The 17836-nt window shown below is 36.7% G+C and overlaps 1 protein-coding gene across 1 annotated transcript; it reads right to left on the reverse strand.

The window, feature by feature from the left end:
• Nucleotides 1–1954: 1954 nt before the first annotated feature.
• On the reverse strand, nucleotides 1955–17796 carry LOC124532699 (eukaryotic translation initiation factor 3 subunit A). Its single transcript, XM_047107725.1, has 23 exons — nucleotides 17576–17796; nucleotides 17116–17344; nucleotides 16548–16722; nucleotides 16276–16464; nucleotides 16093–16197; nucleotides 15236–15444; nucleotides 14342–14508; nucleotides 13672–13809; nucleotides 13352–13556; nucleotides 13139–13238; nucleotides 12228–12457; nucleotides 11477–11669; nucleotides 10926–11030; nucleotides 10616–10745; nucleotides 10162–10364; nucleotides 9005–9147; nucleotides 7301–7464; nucleotides 6517–6586; nucleotides 5860–6036; nucleotides 5371–5455; nucleotides 4411–4586; nucleotides 3678–3817; nucleotides 1955–2579 (listed from the first exon to the last, which is right to left on the reverse strand). Exons 1-23 carry the CDS (start codon nucleotides 17643–17645, stop codon nucleotides 2539–2541), a joined length of 3444 nt encoding a protein of 1147 aa, XP_046963681.1. The 5' UTR covers nucleotides 17646–17796; the 3' UTR covers nucleotides 1955–2538.
• Nucleotides 17797–17836: the final 40 nt, after the last annotated feature.

The following is a 17836-nucleotide window of genomic DNA, read 5'->3' on the forward strand; positions in this document are numbered from 1 at the left end:
ACTAAAGTCGTAACAGCCATATAAATCAGCTTATACTTTCGCTTTTATAATAATGAGTATAAATTAATTTTTTAGTGTAACTCATATATCCTACAATGTAAATAACATTTTAATGTTTAGTTATAATATAACAAAAATAGATTTTATATTCCAACAACATTATAAACTATGAGAACCAGTATTTAATAAAACTTTCAAGGCCCCCACAAATACAAAGGGTCCTAACTCGCTGTCCTTGAATTTACCAGTGAGTGACCCGCAAATGAGCGTCTTTGTCAACTTTGTAACCTAGTACGATATTAATGAATTACACACGTAGACTAGATAGCGTTCATAGAAGTTTGTGACTCATTTAAGTCTATCTGGATATTTTACTTTTTATATTATGATTATATTCAAGTCCAAGGCATTCTTATTTTATTCCAAAAAAAATTGAAACAATCTTTTTATTTTTATATTAAGACAGATAATTGAGTTCCAAAATTAAGAAATTAAGTTTTTTTTCAACTTGCAATATATCTGGTATAAGGAAATTATATATATTACTGAAAAGGGACATTAAACGCCATAATAGTTTTAAATGAGTAGTCATTACTATATTTTATTTCCAAAAGGACTATGATATCAAATAAACATATTTTTTAAATTTTTGTACTGTTTACATTTTTTTACGGTGCTTTTCCCGTATTTGAGTTGCAATGCGCTGGGCTTTTGAACACATGTTTTACCAGTAGAAAAAAAATGTGGTAATCAAATAGAACGATGATATGTACTTCGCCATCCAACGTTATATAAAAAGTACATGTCTAGTGTTGTACCAAGTGTTACATTACTTCGGACGTTACAGGTGCATTTTGCCTAAAACGGAAAAGTGAAATCCTTCATTATCGACACAGGCCCGATTGATGGCACGTCTGTATCGTCAAAGTTGTAATCGCCGAAGGCAAATCAAACGCCTTGTTGTCAAAACGTTCACTCAAAAGTCAACGTAGTTACTATGCTCATAAATTAATTGCACTTTTATATTTTTATTATGTATCAAAAGATACATAATATGTTGGAGTCTACTATATTTATATCTTGGGCAGGGCCTTTTTTATCGATATTTGTCGGTAGGTTATTAAATGTAATATGTTAAATTTAGGCTACGCGTCAATCACACTATAATATCTTGTCATCTTGTCATCAAGGTTCAAAATTGGCATTACCTGTATCAAATGTTAAAATGGCGAATAATCTCAAAAAATAAATTATTGAGAAGCTATCATACTAATAGTTTTTTATGTACTAAGACTATTATATTGCTATACTATTATAAACTTCATCAAATCAAGTGTGTGCGAGATTTCAACTCTATCAATTAGGCTACATTTCATCGTATTTGATTTAATTGGATTTTTTTACACATTCCTTTTGCAAGCTTCAGTCAACTTAATAAACAACATGAACTAACAATAAGTACTCTCTCATATAATATCCGATATATTTAGATGCCGACGGAACATGCGTCTTTGGTCAATATGAAATGAAGTTTTGGCTGGATCGTTATCGATAAAACTTGTCTTTGGTAGAATTCTAATTACTTTTGTTTTATAGAAATGTAATTATTATGATTGTTAAAAAAATATTAAGAAAATAAATATTATTATTCCAGTGTCGTAAAATTTGTCATCTTGCTAGTTGATTTCATTAAATCGTTCAATTGTCATTTTGTCAATCTTGAACCGAATCCAGTAAGGTTATTTATTAAACCTTCGACGTCAGTCAAAGATCGACTTTCGGTCAGCACGTCTAATTGGTGCCAATGACGGCATAGGTCATGTAAGTCAGCTGGTCAAAAATTAGAGGCACAAAGGAATTTTTTAAAAACAAATGTAAATTATTTTATTTTTAAAAAGCATTCTTGAAAATACTTTTAATGGTGGTGATAATCATATCACAAATGAAATAAAACTGAAATTGTGATTTAAAATTTAATTGTCCCCAACCAAAGAGAAATAAAAGAGAATACATTTAAAATGAACCATTTATATTGTAAATACTTTTGTATCGTAAGATTACATGTAGACCTTCGAAGTGTAGAATAATGCACATGACTAAATAATAATGGCGTACAAATGAGAAAAATAGGGCCCAGCGGGAAGCAACGTGATTAATAATTGCAAATAACATAATCCTTTATGTGACAATTGTGCCGTTTCACTTAAAACAATTTTTTAACTAAGAACAATAATGACTATAACCATTTAGTTTTTAGAACAGCTAGATTATAATAAAAGCCATATTTTAAATAAGAATTTATTATCTCATAATATATGTGCGGAAACTAAATAACTGCTTTTACGACTGAATTATCTGAATGTTAGTATTAAGAGGTTATAAAGCTTTACAAAATGTATAAAGAAAACATAGCTTAAAAAGCCTAGCTACATAAAAAAGTTGTTTCAAACATTTAAATTTCTAACTAATTTTAAAGTACGAGAAATTGTAAATTGTTGAATATCCGCTGAACCCTTTACAAGTATGCTAGTCGATCTCTCAGCGTTTAGTAGCCTGCTGCCACTCATCTGGGTCACGGGCTGAAACATGAAAGGTAATAATTAACTTAATCTTTTACAACGATTATTATTCGTTCAGAATGGAAAAGGCTATTTGACAATGCGAAAAATAGTGTCAATTATATATTATGAGTTTAAAAATTCTTATTTATTAACGAAAGTTGAAAATATTAATTAATCTATTCAAAAATCCATAAATATAAATGTATTTTTTTAAATCTTTGTCACGTGACACAAAACGCTCTTGATTGGCCGGGGTTATGATGAAATCACTTGCTTGCCTATTATATGTACCAAAGATTTAAAAAAAGGCAAGTGACGTCACCGAAATTGCAGCGCCATATTGTCCGAGTAGCGTTTTCGCGCGTTATTTAAATACGGAATTTTTAATATATTTTTCGGCAAATATGTACGAGAAATTAAAAGAAAAACAACTTTTACTAGGTTCCTTAAGTTCTACTAAATAATATAAAGTGGATTTTAAAAACCAGTCAAATCGCCTATTTAGATGCTGTATACTAACAGGAAAATTATTCTTCCTTCTAAAATGCTGGCAAACAACTTCTAGAAAGATAATAGGCTATTTGACAATGCGAAAAATAAATCGTGAATTATTGTAATCAGTGTATATTATGAGTTTAAAAATGGTTATTTACTAATTAAATTTGAAAATAATACTTAATTTATTCAAAAATGAATAAATAAAAATGCACTTTTTCAAACGTTTGTCACGTGACACAAAACGCTCCTGATTGACCGGGCTTATGATGAAGTCACTTTCTTGTAAACTTTGCTTTTCTACTATATGTGCCACAGATTAAAATACAGCACAGTGACGTCACCGACCCCATTACAGCGCCATATTGTCCAAGTATCGTTTTCGCGCGTTATTTAAATATGGAATTTTTAATATGATATTTTTCGGCAAATATGTACGTGAAATAAAAAGAAAAATAACTTCTACTAGGTTCCTTAAGTTCTACTAAATAATATACAGTGGATTTTAAAAACCAATTAAATCGCCTATTTAGACGCTGTATACTAACAGGAAAAATATTCTTCCTTCTAAAGTGCTGGCAAACAACTTCTAGAAAGATTATTTTAAATATCATCACTCACGCTTGTCTTCCCGGCGAGGCGGCGGGCGGCGGTCGCGATCATCACGACGGGGGCCATCACGGTCATCACGATCATCACGCCGCGGGCCATCACGGTCGTCACGACGTGGACCATCACGGTCGTCGCGACGTGGGCCGTCACTGTCGTCATTAAAATAATTACGTGTTTAATGCGATTGCAATGCAATGATTTGCCCATTGTAGATGATGACAAACCAATAAACGTACAAAAGCATTATATATCATTTGTGAACTCGTTTCATGGAATGGACTTTAAGGTAGTATAGTACGACACAAATTAGATGTAGCATAGGAAAATGCAATGGAATGAAATTAAAACCGATTACGACCGATTTACACAACCAATAGAAATAGCTCCCTATCGCGCCATTCGACGCCATTCGTCGCTATAGATTCACGCGTCAGAGAAAGCAAGTGCATCCACGCGTCAAATTAACGAATATATTAGGTCATGTGACATTACAAGTTATTACGTTTGTGCAAATATCATATTCGCATGAGAAATTAATATTGATAACTTGGGATAGCGTACTCAATTGGGATGTGATCGGTTTTACAAATTTTGCCGATGCTACATCTAAGTTGTGTCGTACTATACTAGTATCGTTATGGCTCCTGCTTAATATCGTCACTGTTTACTTCTTATTTTTTCTATACTAGTATCTGTATAATACGTATAACAATTTTATAGTTATTAATTTCCTGATTCTCACCGGTCATCCCTTCTTGGCGGGAAGCGATCCCGGTCCCGGAATCCGTCCCGGTCGCCGCGCTCGCGGTCGCGAGGCGGGTCGCGGAAGCGATCGTCCCGGCGATCATCCCGACGTATTTCGCCGCGCCGATCGTCACGAGGGGGCCCGTCCTTGGAACGCCATGCCGACGAGCGCTCCTAAACACGTTAAAAGATATGACAATTAATACATAATATACATAGTAGCTTTCATTATTAGGTATATTCGAAATTAAATTTACAACCTCAATTAAATTAAAATGGAGATGTAGATTTCATTTTGTAGACCAATGAGTTGTGAATAGATTATTATGAAAAAATTTATGTGTAACCTTATCAGACTTTAACAACTGAGCGGATTTTGAACAACATACGTTACTCTGATCCCAATGTAAGTAGCTAAAGCACTTGTGTTGTAGAAAATCAGAAGTAACGACGGTATCACAAACACCCAGACCCAAGACAACAAAGAAAACTAATTAACTTTTTCTATATCGACTCGGCCGGGAATCACTCATTCATACATACTACTCGGCCACGGAGGTCATCGATTTAAATGATATGGAATGAGTTGTCAGCTGATTTTTTGGATCCATGTATTTTTTTTTATGTTATAGGTTGACGGACGAGCATATGGGCCACCTGATGGAAAGTGGTCACCATCACCCGTAGACAATGACACTGTAAGATATATTACCTTACATCGTCAATGTGCCACCAACCTTGGGAACTAAGATGTTATGTCCCTTGTGCCTGTAGTTACACTGGCTCACTCACCCTTCAAACCGGAACACAAAAATACTGACTACTGTTATTTGGCGGTAGAATAACTGATGAGTGGGTGGTACCTACACAGACGGGCTTGCACAAAGCCCTACCACCAAGAATTATATTTGTATAAATATTATGTAGCGAAAGTCGAAGAATTATAAGGTATACGTACAGTGGGCGCCGGTGGCGGGTCTGCCGGGCCTCGCCTCCAACTGGTACTGGTGTCCGGCCCGCTGGTGCGGCCCACGTAGCGCGGCCTGTACAACACGAGCACATTAGTTACGCACCATTATAACAAGACATGGAGACTTTATCGACCAAGATGTGATCTTTGAGTCACACAATAGGGGAAACTGGATTAAATAAATATCAAATATCAATCATTATCTAACTTTAGGCAATAATATTTGTATGAAAGTACTCTCGGCTATATGACATATAATCTATTTATGTTATCTCCGCTGTAGGAGTAATTGTATCAAGAGTATGGTCAATAAAAAGTAGATGGTTTAGTATAGTAACACAAGACTAACTAATTTAACAATTTAGTACGGAATATGATGTCTTCTTATAAAGTAAAATATAAAAATTTCAATCAATATATCTATATAGCTGCGATCACACTTAGTATAGGTTCAGATGTGTTTGCTTTCTTAGGTACCTCTCTCTGTCCCGATCTCTATCGGGCTCGCGGTTAGCAGATCTCCATCCGCCTTCATCCCTGGGTCTGTCATCTCTCGGCCTGTCATCTCGTCTATCCTCTCGGGACCTGTCTTCTCGGGGCCTGTCCTCTCTGAGGCCACGATCGTCTCGTGGACCGCGTTCATCACGAGATGGCCTATAAACAAGAATGAAGATTATAATAAAAAAAAATTCCAGGCAGGACATATTCATTTAAATAATTATATAACTAACATGAATGTATTTTTTAAATGTTGAAAAAGAGTAACTACTGAATTTCTTGCCGGTTCTTCTCGGTAGAATCTACTTTCCGAACCGGTGGTTGCTTCACTTAATTGTTAAATGACGATTCAAAAGTGCTTGTAAAAGCCCACTTGAATGAAGTTTATTTTCATTTTGAAAATTCATGGTGTCTAAAATATTTTATGTCATTAATGTCAATTAATTTTATTTCTCATACAATTGTGATGTTTCATACGAATGATTTACAAATTAATATTATACTTGAGTCAGTAAAGTGAGTTTTCAAGAACATGGTAGTTTAATTCATCCATTGAATAGTGTGATCAGTATAAAAGTGCAGTGTTGTCACATGGAAAAATATCCATGATGTCGTACAACCTCAAGCAGTCATTACCTGTCATCCCGCAGCGGAGCGCGTCCCGGAGACCGCGGCCGGTCGTCGCGCACCGGCTCGCGGATGCGGCCTGCGGAACGAGTTTTAACATATAGAACATACAACAACATGGTGGAAAATTATCTAATTATCATTGTATGGACATTGCAATGTCGAGAGATGTATTGCACATATTAAGAACGGTATATTAAGAATATATGAAACAAACAAAAAAAAATACGCTGAGTTTCGCCGGTTCTTCCCAGATCAGGGTATTTTCTTTTCCGAACTGGTGGTAGTGTTTCAATTGACCATCAATAATAAAATGTAATGCTTCTATATTGAATAAAGTTATTTGAGTTTGAGGTATTAAGTATGAATTAATGTCAATAAGGCAAGAAGCAGATCGACATGAAAAAAGAACAAGAAAGAAGTAAGTAAACGAAAACAAACAAATGGATGAAAAAAAAATTATGTGCAAACTGCGAGCCGAGATGACCCAGTGGTTAGAACGCGTGCATTTTAACCGATGATTATGGGTTTAAGAATATTCATGTGCTTAATTTGTGTTTATAATTCATCTCGTGCTCGGCGGTGAAGGAAAAAATCGTGAGGAAACTTGCATGTATCTAATTTCATAGAAAATCAGCCACATGTGTATTAGCGTTGCGGAATATGTTCTAAGCCTTCTTCCAAAAGGGAGAGGAGGCCTTAACTCAGCAGTGGGAAATTTACAGGCTGTTGTTGTTGCAAGCTGCACGCAAATAGCACATATATGTATGTTTATGGTTATGACATTGCTTACTTGATCTCCAGGGCTCCTTCTTGTCGGGCTCCTTCCTGTCGACGTCCTTCCCCTGCCTCCAGCTGCCGGTGGAGGCGGGCTTCTGCGAGTCCAACTTACGAGCGATCTCGGCGTCCGCAGCGCGCGCCTTCGCTTCGACGCGGGCGAGCATCTCTTGGTGTTCCCTGGGTAATAATTGATTTGTTAATATTTCAATTTTAATATATCTTTCAATACATAAATCCATAAGCCTCTAATTATAAACATCATATATAGTACGACACAATTTAGATGTCGCATCGGCAAAATTCGTAAAACCGATCACACCCGAATTGAGTACGCTATAGTAAATTATCAATATTTATTTCTCATGCGAATATGATCATTGCACAAACGTAATAACTTGTAATGTCACATGACCTAATATATTCGTCAATTTGACGCGTCGATTTACATGCACTTGCTTTCTCGGACGCGTGAATCTATAGCGACGAATAGCGTCGAATGGCGGGAGCTATTTCTATTGGTTGTGTAAATCGGCAGTAATCGGTTTTATTTTCATTTCATTGCATTTTCCGATGCTACATCTAATTTGTGTCATACTATACTTTAATTAAACTTTAAAGCAGTTCTATTAGACTATACTTATTTATCGTAGAATTACAGGTCACTTAATTTATTTAAAAAATGTATGATGCTATGTTATATATCATGAGCCTTTTCTTTATAATTTCACGTGTTTTAATAATTTGTAGAAGAAAGTAAGAAGTTCTAAACAACCTTACTTGATCAATTGTCCGTTCGGTACCTCAAGTGTTGGCTAAAAGAGATCCCTTATTACGAAGATTTTTAGTTGGAAAAGTTTAATTTATTTTTTTGTATAAAATATTAGCAACATCCAAGACAAATTGTTATATGATATTAATACAATATTATTTGAAACAATAAGTTTAAAATATAGAAAAAGTATACTATCAATGTCTGATTTTTAAGACATTACTATTGTTTCGATTTTTCTCTTTAAATAAGTCTAAACGTAAAGTTATGCTATTTTAAAAGCCTTTAGTGAAGTAAGTTGTAAAGCAGCAATCTACAGTCTAGTCTACAGCATACAGTTTAAGGCAAATATAACAAAGAAAATAATATTCAAAACAAGAAATCGTTGTTGCCTTCTGATGTGCTGTTAATTTGTGTCGTCAATGTAAGGAATGGCTAACTCCTCTTACATAAATGTTGTAAGAAGAATTAGCCATTCCTTACGTCGCTAACACAAGTATCTGCCATGTTGCACCCTCTCTCGTTTCACTCATCACTGTAATAAAAGGCGTTACCAAAAACCTATTGTATCCTACTCATACTACAATTATTCTAACAGGCACTGCGTCATACAATTATTAATAAATATAAATATAATAAATATGAGACAACATCACATACATTACATACATTACTCTGATCTCAATGTAAGTAGCTGGAGCACTTGTGTTATGGAAATCAGTAACGACGGTACCACAAACACCCAGACCCAAGACAACATAGAAAACTAATGGTAATCTACATCGACTCGGCCGGGAATCGAACCCGGGACCTCAAAGTGGTGTACCCATGAAAACCGGTGTACGCACCACTCGACCATGGAGGTCGTCAAAATTATTGTATCATGTATGAATGTTGAGGTTCACACGGGCAGAACTTATCAGCGAGTAATATCCTGTGTCCGCTCACCTCTCCTTCCTCTCTTTAAGCGCAGCGAGCTCCTCTTGGTGTTTGCGCTCCCGCTCCTCTTTCTCCTTCTTCTCTTGTTCCTCCGCGATGCGTCGCGCCTCCTCGGCCGCACGTTCCTCCATGCGACGCTTTTCAGCTAGCCACTGGAATAAAAAATATTCAAACTCAAACTCAAATATCTTTATTCAATATAGAAGCATTACACTTTCTTATTGATGGTCAATTGAAACACTACCACCGGTTCGGAAAGAAAATACCCTGACCTGAGAAGAACCGGCGAAAGAAACTCAGCGGGTTTTATTTTTAACGTGTTAGCAAACTTGTCAAAATAAAAAATAGAACAATGTCCAAGAGGAACTGGTATCCTTTCTATTTATATCACTGCTTCATTAAGTCAAAAAGTAGATTACCTAATATAAAAAAAACTTTAATAACAGTAATCAATGTAAAGTAAAGTAAAGTAACAGCCTGTAAATTTCCCACTGCTGGGATAAGGCCTCCTCTGCCATTAAGGAGAGGGTTTGGAACATATTCCACCACGCTGTTCCAATGCGGGTTGGTGGAATACACACGTGGCAGAATTTCGATGAAATTAGACACATGCAGGTTTCCTCACGATGTTTTCCTTCACCGCCGAGCACGAGATGAATTATAAATACAAATTAAGCACATGAAACAGTGGTGCTTGCCTGGGTTTGAACCCGCAATCATCGGTTAAGATGCACGCGTTCTAACCACTGGGCCATCTCGACTCTACAGTAATCAATGAATATATATGTCGGAGACGGTCATGAATTCCTTAGCGTAACGAAGCGCGGCACGAATCCCGCGAGGCGGCAGCACTGTCGTGACGTCACGACGCGACTAACTTCGTGCTACGACGGCGCCTACCCGGTGGAGGCGCTCAGATACGACTCACTTACGATTCCGCTCTCGTGAAGATCAGTACCTCCATCCTAGGAACTGTCATTCGCTTCGTTGCCAAGTGTGATAAAGTGTTTTACTGAATAAGTGTCTTAAGTACTTTAAACGTAGAATAAACGTGTTCCTGTATTCGCGGTTTCCTCTTTGCTCGATCACCCTAGTAATACGCCCCTATGATGTCTGACGATCGTACTGATGTCGCTGTCTATCCGACATATATAAATATGTTTCACCTCCTGGCGTCGGGTCTCGACGCGCTGCTGCTGGCGCTGCGCGAGGCGCGCCTCCCGCTCGGCGGCCAGCTTGGCCTGGAAGGCGGCCAGGCGCTGCGTGTGCAGGGCTCCACGCTCGGAGCGCAGGCGAGCCATGAACTGGTCGCGGTGCACCGCCATGCGCGCCAGCCGCCCGGCCGTCGCCACGTCGCGCGCGCGCGTCTCTGCGGGGGGGGGGGGGGGAGTATTATTGAAAACTGTCAAGTGCTCAACGAAGATTGAAACTGAAATTCTTTTACGTGTTCATTATGAGCGTATTTGCGCTACACTAACGCGAGTAGAAATACGGTTTGGTTGCGTAATATATTGTGTTACAGTGTATTCAATGTTACCTGAACTTGGCTGACACGCTACCGCGTTTCTAGATTTAATAGTAATAATATTTAATATGGAGCTTTAATTAATAATATCTAACCAATGAGCTGTTCAATGCGTTCTTTCTCCTGCTGCTCCCAGAATGCTTTGTCTTGTACTTGCTTCTCCTCCAAGCTCTTCTGGAGAAGTGGAATCTCCTCAATTCGCTTAGCGCGCTCGAAATAGTCCACCTAATAAAACAAAGTTATATTATATATAGTAATAGTAAAATATTTAGGAAGCTAACATTATACTCGGATTTTCGATATTTTTTACACATAAAATCGATTTGCCTCATTAAATAAATGATAGCTTATTATTACAACTTTTAGCAAATTACTGATTTCACTTAAATTATTACAGTCATTTACCTTTTTCTCCTGAGACTTGAGGCGAGCTTGTAATTCGCGTCGTTCCTTCATCAATTCTTCAGCTTCGCGTTGGGCAATTGCTTCTGCGTCCATTTTTTTCAAATCCTGTTGCATAAAATAAATTTTATTTTAGTGCCTAATATTAATTACCCAATAAATTTCAATGTAACTTAAGGTATTTTTCAACAGTCGAGTATTTCGATTCCGTTGTACAAGTGAAAGCTGAGATGGCCCAGTGGTTAGAACGCGTGCATCTTAACCGATGATTGCAGGTTCGAACCCAGGCAAGCACCGCTGATTCATGTGCTTAATTTGTCTTTATAATTAATCTCGTGTTTAGCGGTGAAGGAAAACATCGTGAGGAAACCTACATGTGACAAATTTTATAGAAATTCTGCCACATGTGTATTCCACCAACCCGCATTGGAACAGTGCGGTGAAATATGTTCCAAACCTTCTCCTCAAAGGGAGAGGAGGCCTTTATTCCAGCAGTGGGAATTCACAGGCTGTTATTGTTGTTTGTTGTTGTTGTTGTACCAGTCCCCACTCACCTCCTCGTCCAACTTCTGCAGCACCTTCTTCCCGTGCATGGTCTGCGAGATGTGCGCGAGGCGCTCGCGCAGGTTCCGCTCGCGCATGGCGGCCATCTCGGACGCGTGGCGCTTCTTCTCGCGCTCCTCGCGCTCCTGCTCCAGCCGGCGCGCCTCGGCCGCCGCCGCCGCCCTGAGTTGCTCCTCTTGACGACTACAGTGCAACAATATTATTGTAAAAAAGCTGTACGTGTTAAATGTATCTACAATGCGGAAAATCACTTTTTAAAGTTGTTTATAAAATTTGACGAAGCCTTACTCATTCTTCTTCAAGTATAACAACTGTATTGCACTCAATGAGCGTATGAGAAATGCCATATATGGCATGCCATATAATGGATATGACTGATAATATATATCAATTATATATTATCAGTCATAATACTGTTTATCCCTACTCAAGAGAAAACTAACTACATCTCAATTAATGTTGTCTTAAATTTTCGCGATTACACATTGAAATAAAACTAGCTATAACGGATTTGAATCGCGTATATAGATTATTTTTAACATCCCGACGTTTCGAGCACTTTACAGCGTTTACACAGAACAGGCGTTTCTTCATATAGACAAATGTCACTTTAGTCTACCCGTGACCACGAACGTTAATGTTAAAAATAATCAATATACGCGATTCAAATCCGTTATAGCTAGTTTTACATCTAAATTCCCAAAGATTCTATATTTGATAATGATTATAGTGGTTACGTACCGGAGCTCCTCCTCCTCGCGCACGGTGTTGAGGCGCTCGATGTACTCCTTGCGCTCCTCGATGATCTTGTGTCGCTGCAGCACGCGGTGGTGCTCCGCGTGCTTGTTCTCGTGGTAGTGCTGCACCATCGTGAGGCGCGCGCGCTCCCGCTCGGCGCGCCGCCGCGCCGGCACCAGCTCCTGCGCCGCGCGCGACAGCACCTCCGCCGCGCGCACCAGCTGCTCGCGCACCTGCACCGGACGCGCTCCTCTCGTCAATTGTTCCATGCGTAACATGGGTATAGTACGACACGACTTAGATGTAGCATCGGCAAAATTCGTAAAACCGATCACATCCGAATTGAGTAGGCTATCCCAAATTATCAATATTTATTTCTCATGCGAATATGATCTTTGTACAAACGTAATAACTTGTAATATCATATGACCTAATGTATTCGTCAATTTGACGCGTCGATTTACACGCACCTGTTTTCTCTGACGCGTGAATCTATACCGACGAATAGCGTCGAATGGCGCGATAGGGAGCTATTTCCATTGCATATTCCGATGCTACATCTATATATCATACTATACGTATAGTACGACACAAATTAGATGTAGCATCGACGATTTACACAACCAATAGAAATAGCTCCCTATCGCGCCATTCGACGCTATCCGTCGCTATAGATTCACGAAGAAATTCAGAGAAAGCAAGTTCATGTAAATCGACGCGTCAAATTGACGAATACATTAGGTCATATGATATTACAAGTTATTACTTTTGTGTAAAGATCATATTCGCATGAGAAATAAATTTTGACAATTTGGGATAACGTATTGAATTCGGATGTGATCGGTTTTACGAATTTTGCCGATGCGACATCTAAGTTGTGTCGTACTATAGTTGTATATGGATAACGTCGTTACCTGTTCGGCGGGAGTCGCCTGTAGTATGGCCCCACCGCAAGCTTCGTCGGCCGCGGAACACCACTCGCCGCCACCGGCCTCTACACCGAAGTGGACACTCCTATGCGACAATAATAATTCACCATTAAAATAAACCCTATTTAATTACAACATTTTTTTTTAGATAATTGAAAAAGAGAGTTATTTTTGATATAACATATCTTTATTACTTACTTGTTGGCGTGGTCAACACGTATTTGCATGTCGTTGTGCCTCACGCAGTCGACCAGGAGACGTTCGATGTGGAATAAGTCATCAGTGCCGGCCAGCTCCAGCAGGCGAGAGAACTGAATGCAAGCATAGCACTGCGCCACTTGACGAATCAGACGAACGAGCGCCACGTCCGTTAGCGCCGTCGTGTATTGAGCGAGGGATGAATCTGTAAACATTTCAAACAATAAATAAATATTGAAAGCTTAAGTGCTGTGATTAAATGAAAAAGAATATAATAAATTTGTAGATGAGTTTAGACAAATTAGTTAAACATTACGTACTAGGGTCTTCCTGTAGAGACTTGATGACAGTGTGCACATTGTGGCAGATTGTTAACGGATCAAATTCAACCTCAAGCCAGTTGTAAAGCTGCTGCAGCTGAGGCGACGCCAGCGCCACCACATTCAGACGTACCACATCTGAAAAAATTAAATAAACAGATTTATAATAAGCACTCTTGACTTATTACAAGTACTGAGATGTTGATGTATATATATGTGACTAATTTCACTCCTTGACAGGTAAGTTATATGTAGATCTTAGATGTTATGTTTCTTGTGCCTGTAGTAACATTAGCTCGCTCACTCTTTAAACCAGAATACATACTAAGTATTGATGTTTGATGGTAAAATATCTGATAAATAGTAGTTTTTTAGTAGACACACCATGTTTGTGACAAGGCATCTAATAATGTATCCAAAAAAACAAAAATTACCTAGAATGTATTAGAATATCAATAATATGAAAAATTGTCATCATCATCCTTAAACAAGTTACTAAACAATTAATTGACATACACAGTAATATGTGTCATAGTATGTCCATTAGTTTGATCAGATTTACCAAATTAATTTAATTTTTTGTAAAATTTTGATCACAAAAGCCTAAAAGGAACTTGCCAAAATAATATTTAATTTTTTAATATGAATGAATAATAGTAACTTTAATTACCTTTCAACAAATTGGCTCTGGTTGGTGGTTGAGCAAGGCCAAGTAGAACAGCCAATCTCTGAGCTTTCTCGACAGGGCTCTTGTCTGTCTCGACAAAGCGGTCAAACTCTGGATGCAGCGATGGTAGAGGCACGGAGAGAACAGCCACCAATACTCGGCATGCCATTCTAGATAAAACAAAGTATGGTAAGTTAGTTTTAAAATTTGAAACATGTATAATTCTAAGGTTTGGTTATTTTTAGTCTCCCAGCCCTTATTGATACAAAAATATAATTAATAAAGCAAAATGAACTTTGAAACACTCATAAATTCAATTTGTATTTATAAAAAAATAAATAAATGGATTAATTAATTCAATATATTTTTTTATAATAGATTCTCTATTCCAACAAATTACTACCTTATTGAACTGGTAAAAATTATCATATAATATATTATATTTCTATTTACAATAGGTTTATTTACATTTTAACAGTGTGGGCACTTCAATTAACACAGACAGCGCTTGTGGTACGCTGAATGTCGCGTCAAGCTCCCTGTATTATGTACCTCTGAGGCCTACCACGTTCAAATTATATAACAATTTGAAATGGGATTTATTTCAGAGGAATTGTTTTGAATTTGCATTGAATTGTTATTAGTTATTGGGTGTGTCCTAAGTGAAGATTAAGAATTAAGAGTTATACTTATTCATAACAAAATTGAATGAAACAAATTATTAAATTTATTTATTATTAAGAATATAGCAATATCGTCAATATTTTTAAGATTTATAGAGTTTGTGAAAATAAAAAATAGAGTTCAATACAAAAAATCTCAAAAAAACTAGTTTTACTAATAATAAATAAGTTCAATGATTAATACTATTTAAAAAAAAACTAAGTATATGCTTACTTTTGTAATTCCTCTTGAGTGATATTCTTTTTCATCTCTCTAGACAGCTGGAAGAGTTTTAGCAAAGCAGCAGCGTGGAAGAGGCAATGACCGGCCTTCCAAAAGACAAGTGCCAACTTGCCGTAATAATTAGCCATTGTTTTAGCCACTGGAGTCTTTTTGGACATGTTCATTAGGTTGTGTATGTCCTCTATGGCTTTGTAGGCTTCCTAGGAAATGGTAAATAGGGTTAATATAAGTTATCAAATCAATGATGAAAGAGACAAGTCAGTGTACCTAAACATTGGCTAAACAACATCTTTATCTATAGCCTGATAACTATCCCAATTTAAATTGTTGTTATATATTAATGACAAGGGATAAATTTATCAATTATCGTCATAAAACATATAAAGTCTTACAATTCAATTAAACAATTATGCTTTTAAGACAATAACAGGACAATTTTTGCTTATAATAAAAAAAAAATCAATTGTTTTCTAGAATAGTTTCATATATGGCCTAATATAATATTTTGTGCAGATCATAATGAAAACAGGCAACATTTTATTTGACTGTCACATCATACCAACAACATGATTTCCCTCCAAGGCCTACCACTTCATGTCTATTGTAAAGTCAGAAATGGGATTTAATTTGGAGGCATTGATATTAAAACTACTTTTTCATTGATCAATACTACAAACTACATTACCATACAAAACTACAATAATATTTATAACACCAGTCTAACTCATATTTATTCAACTGAGTTGTTTAATCAGTTGAATAAATATGAGTTAGAGTTGTGTTGATAAAATTTTTGAAACAAAATTCAAACATATGTTAACTTATTTTCGTATAAAGAGTATTCCTACCTGCCATAATTCCATTTGGATCGCACTATCCAGTTGAAACAGCCTGGTTTCCAAGTTCAACTGTTGGGTTTCCGGTTTTGTCATACTGACACTACCTGGCTGAGCCTGATGAAAAAAAGCATTTATAATTTTCGTTTATAAATTTTTGTATTGAATTCAAGCAAAGATCCTTTTCTAACTTACATTAGATTTCCAAATATCTTCCAGATGTTTTCTCAGCTTATCACAGAGCTTCCTAAACTCTGTCTTACGAGAGTATTTGAGGCAGAATTGGAATGCCATGCGTGCAATGTCATGGTACAAAGTCTCTACATGGGTGTTCGTACGAAGCAGCTCCAGGCACTGGCAGTAGGACTCCCACAGGAATTTAACCTTGAGGTAGAAAAATCACATAAATAGTTATTAATTATAATAATTGAGAATAAATTTAAATAATTGAGCAAATGATTATATACCCATGGTGTAAGAATGGTCCTATCAGATCGATCCTGTGCATCTTCTCCTGACACTGCACTGAGCAAAATGCTTTCTGGTGTAGCAAGATTGTCAAGGTCATCTGTTTCAATGACAGCTTGAGTGGATTGTTCTCGTGCAGCTTCTGTACGCTCTTCTGCCATGCGTAGATACCCTCTGAAGAAAGTTTCATTTATTACTACCAGTATACTTTACACCTTACTGGCATATTGAGTTCAGAAGATTGACTTAATCCAAATGTTTTTTGCTAAAATTCAACTAGATTACTATTATTCTCATCTTCCCATCAGGATGATTGAATTGGAAAATTGTAAAAGTATTTACTGTCAAAATTATTATTTTGTTTTTTGTTTGTATTGGTTATCATTTCTTTGCATTATACAATACTTTGATAAATAAATAAGTAAGAAATAAAGAAAAAAAAATTGTAAAATGTAAATAAAATATTGTAAAAAGTATTTATTTAAAGTTAAAGAACATTAGTGATTATAAGATCTTAATGTATGTTTATTGTTTTTTATATTGCGCCTCTATTTTGATATTACTTACCTTATTACTTGTTCCAAAGATCCAACATTCACCGATTGAAACATGTTCCTATATTGAAACAATCCTTCCTTCGCAATATGGGACTTACGCAAATCCACACACAATTCAAGGTATTTAAACATAATCGGCTCCAAAACGGACTCCGACCAGTTGTATGCCCATTTCTTGTTCCGGAACACCTCTTGCAAGGTGTCCAGTGCCCTTGCAGGCTTGTCCAAATCCATGAACTCTGAGAAACACCCATATTATTAATTTTATAGATAGGTTATATTTGATGATGTGTTTCTAAATATAAGATCATAAAAACTCATAAAAAACGTTTATAATGTAACATTAAGTTATATTAAAGACTCCGTGAACACTTTATTGTCTCAAGTAGAAACGAGGATATAGCATAGTGATTACGAAAGGTCTAAATTTGTGCAACGTGGTATGATGATAAGGACGGATATTAACATACCGTTTGCCCGCTTAAGGGCATTTTCCGGACGCTGGCCGTACCGGGCCATATTATACGATGACCTATTCATTCATGAAAACTTTATTTTCCGGTCGGTCTCAAATCTTAGAAGAATAAAATTAATTATTCTTCTTTCACCACTATACTGTCAATCGACAGTAAATCAAAATGGCCTCTTCTACCGGCGCCACCTTGCTTTTGCAGCAGATTATATATAATATATAAATCTAAATGCAACATTATGGAATTAATGTTACCTAC

Source organism: Vanessa cardui, chromosome 10 (assembly GCF_905220365.1).
Source record: "Vanessa cardui chromosome 10, ilVanCard2.1, whole genome shotgun sequence".
Taxonomy (NCBI): Eukaryota; Metazoa; Arthropoda; class Insecta; order Lepidoptera; family Nymphalidae; genus Vanessa; species Vanessa cardui.

What these genes read in the sequence shown, in the direction of transcription:
- LOC124532699 (XM_047107725.1), bottom strand. Translation starts at nt 17,645, where the DNA reads ATGAATAGGTCATCGTATAATATGGCCCGGTACGGCCAGCGTCCGGAA. An exon ending in GGACCATTCTTACACCATGG is followed by an intron (nt 16,465 to 16,547) that starts GTATATAATCAT and finishes TTCTACCTCAAG; the next exon opens with GTTAAATTCCTGTGGGAGTC. An exon ending in ACGCATTGAACAGCTCATTG is followed by an intron (nt 10,365 to 10,615) that starts GTTAGATATTAT and finishes CCCCCCCCGCAG; the next exon opens with AGACGCGCGCGCGCGACGTG.